The 8,952-nt window shown below is 30.3% G+C and overlaps 1 protein-coding gene across 1 annotated transcript; it reads right to left on the reverse strand.

Moving 5' to 3' along the window:
* Positions 1-5,865: 5,865 nt before the first annotated feature.
* Positions 5,866-8,728, reverse strand: LOAG_10179 (hypothetical protein; the record flags this gene model as incomplete). The annotated part of the gene is made up of 6 exons (XM_003145706.1): positions 5,866-6,357; positions 6,486-6,605; positions 7,035-7,100; positions 7,189-7,356; positions 8,002-8,173; positions 8,646-8,728. The coding sequence occupies 6 exons, from the start codon at positions 8,726-8,728 to the stop codon at positions 5,866-5,868; spliced, it is 1,101 nt and encodes a 366-aa protein (XP_003145754.1).
* Between the last annotated feature and the right edge of the window lie 224 nt (positions 8,729-8,952).

Genomic DNA, 8,952 nt, shown 5'->3' on the forward strand with positions numbered 1-8,952 from the left:
GNGGAGAGAGAGAGAGAAAGAGAAAGAGAGAGGGAGTTTCAATATGCATAAATTCTCTTTTCTAACAATTTTACTTCATAAAAAGTTTAACAAATTGATAACATTTCATAGATAAACTAATTTTGAGTATTTTATATAAACTTTTAATTATTTTGATTGCATAATATAACACTGTAAATGTTGACAAATGGGAAAAATGAAATGCCAGCTGTTTCTCTTATCAATATAATAGGTGGGCCTCAAGGGCCTTAAGCAGCTTTAAGAGGGGAATAGGTGGACGTTAAGCGGAAAAGCAATTGCTAGAGACTAGCAAAATCATAATTTCTACCATTTCAACATCGAATCGTTTCATTTTTTCACATACTATGTACTCTTTACTCTCATATCATTTCACTCCTCTCAACACCTCGGGCTTATCATTCTTTGTTCACATATCATTTCACTTCTTTCCAAACCTCAGACATAGGTCTATCACTCTTCTCACTTTTACACTTCCTCAAGTATTTATCCATCCCGTAGCCTACCAACTATCCTTTCCGTCATATATCTGAGTTCTGTCTCATTTTTAAATTTCACAAAAATTGTCGAATTTATTATCCAAATTCAAGAGGAAAATATTTTCTTCTCAATTTGAAGATAAAAACTGTGAGCAATTTTCGGAATACTCAAGTGCTGTTTTAAAATATGCTATGAATTTTTTTTCTTTTCTGTTAACTTCACTTTTTTACAGAAATAAGTTTCGTGTTATTTTTCATATTTGAAAAAGTTGATATGGTTTTATCGTTCAAATGAAACATTTTTAGCAAACGTTCAAATGAACCTTTCAGGCGAAGTATAAATATAATTTAGCATAATACAATTAAAAATTTTCTTTTTGCTCCTCCAAATTTGCATTTTCTTTTTATCTGTCACCATTTTTTACTGTCCAATAGTTGCTGTTCGTTATTCTCAAGAATTTTTAAATCGATCAGGAAAACAAGACAAATTGAGATGGCAATAATGGTTATTCAAATAATGGTTGTGCATTTACTCTTATTTTAACAAATTTTATTTTCCAATCATTTCAAATCATTGCCTATAGTGAAATATATTACTGCGAAATTATCAGAAATTGAATAAGATAATATTCTGTGATAACGAAAGTAGCTGATTATTTGAGATATGTGATAAAGCATATAAATCATTTAATAAATTAACTCAACTAATTCTTTAATTTTATTTCTAATAATTTTCACTGCCATATATCTCCCAATGCCTTATTATCCGAAAAAACTTTGCATAACTTTAACTTAGTTAAAATTCATTGTAATAAATAACATACCATCATGATGATAACAAATGACTCCAGTGTAACTTTGATTTTTTTCAAACAATATTGCATGTCATCATATTTCAAATGTACTAGTGATAACATATCAAAAAAGATATCCATTCCAATAATAACTTACTGTATCAAATTTCTTTAGCATTTTTACTCCAAGAATTCTCAATGAATAACCTAATTTTAGCATAACTACAAAAGTGATAAAAAGGTATGAGAACATTATCATATTGCTATCATTAGTGATAAAAAGGTATGAGAACATTGTCATATTGTTATCATTAGCGATAAAAAGGTATGAGAACATTGTCATATTGTTATCATTAGCGATAAAAAGATATGAGAACATTATCATATTGCTATCATTTTAAAAATATTACACAAATTTACATTCACATCCCTTTGTAAACATATCTCATCCATTCGTTATCTTTCATTTGACTACATATATCCATCCTATTATTCTTCATATAATTAATAGAAGAGTTACTGTGTTGTTTATATCAATATTAATTAGAGTGTTAATTATAATGGTATTGTTGTTACACAATGCTAATGCAAGCAATTTATTATAGTGAAAAAATGAAGGAAGATTGGTTAGTTGATGTAATGATTCCGGCATAAAATGACACATTACTAAAACTGAAAAAAATTCGATTATCTTTTTCTCCACCATTTCATCACACTTTTCTTCATTTCCATTTCACTATTCAAATATTATTCTGTCCTCTTGTTGGCTTTGGCCAAAATATCTTCCCGACTATTATCACTTCCTATTTCTGCGTTAACATTTTTCATACATATGAAATGAAACATTACATTGACATAAAATCAATCAACTGTTTGTTAATCAACTCCATGATAAATTTGTTATCAAAATTTTGATAATAAAATTATGTGACAGATTTTATCCAAGTCATATCATATTTCTGTTCTGTTAAGTTTCAAGCTTGGAACAGCTAAACTTCGTGTAATACCATCTGAATTTGAATTTCAAAAAAAAAAAATTTTTTTTCAAAAAAACAATTTATTCATAAATGATAATTATAAAATTCGTAATAAAACTTTTCCAAACAACCATCAACACAAGATTACTATCAAGCATTATATTATTTTGTGTTTATTTAATTATTATTTTAAAATAATTTATTTAAATTTATCCAAATCTCCTACCCGAAATAACTCAAATAAATTTAAAATTATTTTTTAAAAAAAAGGCAATTTATTTGTGAATGATAACTTTTAAATTTATAGTAAACTTTTCCAAACACTCAAATGAAGTTAAATGCAAATATTTCGTTGGTACTATAATACATTAAAACATTAGAACTGAATTTTAAAAGATATACCTATTTGATATGCTTAAGTAATTTATCTAATATGCTTAAATCTGGTATGCTCTGATATGCTGTCTGATATGCTTAAGTAATCGAAATGAATGATTGATTGATTTTGATATGTTATTTGTTCGTTTGATCTTATTTGTAGAAGTTAAAAGTGAAATTCAAATGGCATGGACATTCTTTACTTCTTTACTTTTTCTTTGTCATTATGTTAATTTTTTTAAACTTCACAAAATTTCTTCATATTCAAATTTGTTTGTTACGCATATTTGACAAAAAGAATTGAAGCAATCTTACATCGATGATTATTTACAGGGAGTAAAACAAAAATAAAAAAAAAAGTATCGAAGAGTGAGTTAAAATTTCTTTCATAATGTCTTTTCTTGATAAATAAATGTGGTGGAGGAAAAATGGAGATTAAGTGACAGCTACTTTTTTCTATCATAGAGCTGAAGAAAGGATCTGATTTCACGATACTTCATTGAGATTCCAATAACTTATTTATTCTCTATTATAAAACTATATATCGTATATTGTGATTCGACATTGCGACCACGTGGTAAGCTTTATGTGACACTTTGCTCGAAATTTAATCTTTATAGATTAAGTGTAATATGATTTAAATGAATATAAGTTATGCGCAAACTTGCAAAATGAAATTACATTCTGCGCCTTAGAACTGATTATGAATAAATACTTATTGCAAAATTATTCCATCAAATTTTCTTGTTTTCTTCTTTTTTTTTTATTTTAGAAGTACAGACTATTTAGCCTAAACTAGCTAAGGTGTTGTTATAGCTCTCTTAGAGCTTTCGGGAATTATGTCAAGTTAAAAGAAAAATTCCGTTGAATAAATAGACAGTAGAAGAGAAGAACCGGAAATTCCTTCCCTGGAACCTCAATTTGCCTATTTTAATCAATATTGTATTGTTATTTCAGGATGAGTCCAAGAACGTCATTAACACCAATAGGTATCGATATAGAATCAATTATCGTTGCAGTGGTCATGTTTATGACCTGTGGTCTATTGATGTTCGCATGTTGTTTCGTAGTTACTCAAATTTACTTATGCTATAAACATGCCTACATGAAAAAGAATCGACGCTCCAAGCAGAAAAATGACGAATTCCAGTTTGCTTCATTGCAAACTGATCCTGAATTCCGGCGATCATTTCATGTGACTTATTATTGACAAACACATTCGTTTAGTGGACATTGGATAGGATCGAATATTGGATGAAATGAAATAGAATGAAATATCAAATTCTCAACACGAAACTATTTCCTTCATAATTACCATGGACTATATGATGAATTGATGCTGAATTGAATTTAGTTTTGTAAACAAATGCTTTGCTTTGCTTACTTATTGATAATCTTGGCGTTTTAACAAAAGAGGCGAAACATCTTTAAATCTTCTCAATCAATACTGTCACATATGTTTTGCCACATTGTCACATCAGCGGTAAGACTTAACTTCAATTATTACTTATGTTCATAACAGACGCTAACATTTATGACTGGAAATTTTCGTATATTTCAAATTAGCATATTAAAGTAGTATTGAAACAAAATATTTTTTTCAAAAAAAAAAAATTTGATTTTATGAGATCATAACACTGGAAATGATTGTATAATATAGTTAAGGTCTTTGTATCTGGCAGGGAATTAGACTTTCATCATTAGAAAATTTTTCGGGTAATGAATTGAATGTCCTCTTAAATTAGTTGAATGATAAAATTTATTTTATCATATAGGCCAAGAAAGCTTGGCCATGCAATACTATGAACTATACATAACACTTGGCCATGCAATACCATGAACTATACATAACACTTGGCCATGCAATACCATGAACTATACATAACACTTGGCCATGCAATACCATGAACTATACATAACACTTGGCCATGCAATACCATGAACAATGCATTGCATTTTTGAAATTTCACAATATGTCATGTATCTGTTTGTCTGTTATACTTTGGAATGCTTTTATATACCGTACGAAAAATGCAACACCTGTATGTGTATCTAGTGATGAAGTAGTGAGATGTTGAATTGGCGTGATTTGTATGAATATTTTTCCATCTTAATTTTTTTTTTTTGTCAAAATGCAACCTATCACCAGTTTGCAAACTGCTATTTGCAAATTGCAACTTGCAGTGCTCACTATAAGCATGCCAAGGAACACTACTTTTTTTGGCAGATTACTTTTCGCAGTAATTTAGCAATGATAGGATAAGTTGCTTAATCGAAATTTCACATTTATTTTGCATATATTAAATACATTTGCATTCACATCGTATAGAATTCTACAAGACAAACATTTGTGCGCAAAAGTTCTGAGCATCAATTACATGTTTTAAAACTACGGTGAAAATTATACCAAAATAGGACAAGAAAGAAAAGGTTATTCTGAATATAGAACTTGTCGAATTGACGCTAAGAATTTCTTAATTAATCTAAAAATTAAAATCATTTCACAACTGAAATTGAAATACACAACAGTTACAAAGAAAACGGTTCGTTCTTGAAAGTTATTTCATCATTGAAACAAAAATAATTTAAATTACTTCAACCAATTAAATTCAATCAATATTTGAATTTCGCTAAAATTAACAATATTTCCGTTCAATGTTTCATTTAACTTCAAATTGTGATTGCATTATTTGATGACTTTGCACCAATGACAAATCCAAATTTATTCGATAGTTCCATTTTTTCCGCTAATTTTTGTTGCGTAATCTTTTGTCTTTGCATCATTTCTGGAAATGAGAGAAAATTGAAATGTTAAAGTGTGGAAAGATTATAATAGGAATGGCATAAGGTACTTTAAATCATCCAAGAAACGGTAATTCCGTTGAAATAGAAGATATCGTCTAATGTCCCTAATGACAGTGAAGTTATTCAAAGTGATATGAAATCTAACTGCTTTCTCCCGAGAATAATCGGTGTTTCTGTAACTCGGAAAATAACAAGGCAATTCGGTGAAATAAGATAAAGCTTTGTTATTTGATATTGTAGGCTGATTTAATAATAACGGTTTTTCGACGTCTGATTCCGGCTCCGGTTCGTACCGGCCAATCTTCACCATTCGCTACTTCCCTTTTGTACTTTTCTGCCTTACAACTCTTGAATAATTTCCTTGGAATTTATCAGAAATTTTCGAAGTTTGCCCATTGTTTGATTTATATGATATTATGGCTTTTTGCGAGAATTTTTCTGATAAGTTGCAAGGAAATGCAAGTCGATTAATGGTTGCAACGAACTTGCTTGTTGTTGCTTGGTTACTCCTTCATGCGACATCAAATTTGTGGTATAAGTGACCGGAATGAGTGACTTCATACTATTGTTTGGCGTATATATTCGATGTGTGCCATCATCCAATAAAAATTCATCGAAAATCTTAGTAGATGAACAAGCAGGCAATAACGAATTTTCCGTTTCGGATGACCGTGTTGACGATCGCACATTCCCTAACGTGACTGACGAAGTTTCGAGTTTACTGTAAGGAAATGATCTCATGGACAAAATGTTGTGGTCAGTGCTGAAAATCGAACATCTTCGCGGATTCGTTCGTTCAGTGTTATTTTCATCATGTAGCAAATATCGATACATGGCATGATTGCAACGTTCTGCTAAAGCTTCACCAACTTTTCGTGGTAAACGACTTATTTCTTCTTTTACGACCTAAGAAATAATACCATTTGCAGACTTTTTTCGATTTGTTCAAAAAAAAATTTGAAATTTCCCAAAATTTTCGAGTAATTAAGAAAAAATGCACACATTCAGATGTCTCATAGAACTAGAATAATAACAACAAATTCAACTTCTATCAGTTTATCGGATGTTTCAAAAACGATTGCATCAAGTATGGAATTTGCATAAAGATGTCGCCATTCCTCGTATACTATCCATTCTAGTGCTAAATGAAGGCTCTGAAACTTCATCTCAAAGTTAATCTCAAAAGTTCCAAGTTTGAATAAAACCCAATATTAGACAAATTTATTAAACTATTAATCTATTAAACTATACAATTATCCCGTTTATCTTTTTTCTACTTGATAAAAATTTTCCCATTGAACCATTTGATGAAATCAAATTTACGCATCTTATCTTATCGCGATGCTCGGGTCAAAGTTTTGGAACATTTCGATAAGTCAAAAGAACACCGACCAAATCCATGAATTTTGAATCATTGTGAGCCTAACTAATGACGTGATTTAATGAATTCTTTTGACGTATAACAGATATGATTTCATAGTACCGACACAGCTATCAGCTCTTCATTTCACACAAGTAATAAATATTTCAATATTTTGTGCATAATTCTGAAGTGGTCACTCTGAAATGAGCAAATGAATGACCTTTTTCCAATCAGTAAAAACTGCCAGAATTTGTAGGATACGATATATCGCATTTGGACTCGCATACTGCAACAAATTTGCTAAATATCTTTTAATATTTAAATGTGAAATTATCCATGTCTGACCAAAACTGGACATTCTTTCCATTTTGTACCGTTTTATATAAATTGGTTGGCTGTTTCAGAAATGTTGCAGCGTAATTAATAATTGTTTTGACGCATGACGCAACAACATGATTGTTTGGTTCACATGCAATGTTTGCACATATGATTGCATGATATTCATTTCGATGCGAGAATTTCTCCAACAACTGAGATAAAACCTGAAAATGGAGTTAGAATCTGGAATTCATACAGATAGGAAAGTGAAAAGTATCCAATAAAAAGTTCAACATTTGGAATGCACAACTAAAGGATTTGTTTTGAAATTTGCTTTGATAACGTCTCCACGTTTCGATCTTTATCTTTGTCTGATAATGTTATCATTGATTTATATTATGGTTATCGGTGCATATGTATGCTATATTGTAATTTAAAGTGTTTGGTCGATTTCTATAACTTCTTAGTATTATCAACATCTTTACATCTTTTACTCGAAATATTTATCAGAGTGTCAAGAGTTCCCACACATTCGCGCGTCACTGATAACGAACTTACATCTGGGAATTTAAGTGCCAGCTATTGAATTATTTGTTTTCATCCAGCAGATGACTAAGCCGTTGATTACTCAAACTATCTAATCCTAACGGATCAATATGGATAAATCCTAGGAATATATGACATTTTGATGTGAATCTATAGCGGTATTGTAGCTCACAAGTGATAGGATGCATAAAGTCAGACTTTATTAGGTTTGTCAAAGTATGTATTGAATGATTTGGTCCTATCATTTCGCGGGCTTTTCGAAGAATCAGTTTCTAAGATTTCGAATAGTTATTTTTTAAACGTTTTGTAAAAGGGCCAATAACCTCCAAAGCAGTGTCGAATGCAAGCTTGCTTGCAACTTGGAAATATTTTTCGATATGCGAAAACGGAAGTTGAAGTATCCCGGTGTAATGAAATTGTATCAAATTTCTGGCAATACGTGCATCACTTTTAATCGTCACGTATTGTCGATTTAATCGGTAATTATCAAAGAATCTGGAAGAAATTTTTCTTCGAAAGTATGCCAGTAACTCGATGTTCATACCTCAACAATATATCTTCATGATCACAACTACATATATTGAGTGGAAATTAATATATGTTATTTGGTTCTCATCTAAGCAGATTTCGAGCAATGAAAACAAGTTGACAAATTTTAATCGTTCGAACTTCTCAAAAATCCTTAGATTGAAAATCATTCGCCTCTTATAAAAATTTGTGGTTTATACTTCCACTGTTTTACTCTCTAATCCACTACCACCTTCGGATAAGTAAAAGTGCAAAATATTGTGAGAGTACTGAGATCGGATAATTTTAACACACTCTACCAAGCACATAAGGAATGTAAAAAATAATGTGAAGTCAGAATTTATTTTTAAATATTAAATTTAATAAGCTAGTAGATGAAGTCCGTATTCATGAACTTAGTTTGGAAAAAAGGGAAAATGAAACAAATGAGCAGAGATACCTCGCTGAGTAATAAGCTAAAATTTGTGAATGCACAACTAGCATTCCGCCATCATTAAAACGGAGCAATAAATTTCGAGCCATACAAGCGCTCAATTCTGCCGTACATCGCCTTACTTTTGATGATATTATTATTGACTGTAAGTTGATTTTAACGAAACTCCAAAGTCACCAAGCATGCTAAATTTCCAACTCACATAAATTACGGAAGATCTTCAGTAAAAATATATTGGAGATTTCCTGAAGCACTTTATATTACGCTATATATATATATATATATATACTATATATGCTTTCGGTTACTTTTT

This window comes from Loa loa, assembly GCF_000183805.2.
Source record: "Loa loa unplaced genomic scaffold supercont3.2, whole genome shotgun sequence".
Classification (NCBI taxonomy): domain Eukaryota; kingdom Metazoa; phylum Nematoda; class Chromadorea; order Rhabditida; family Onchocercidae; genus Loa; species Loa loa.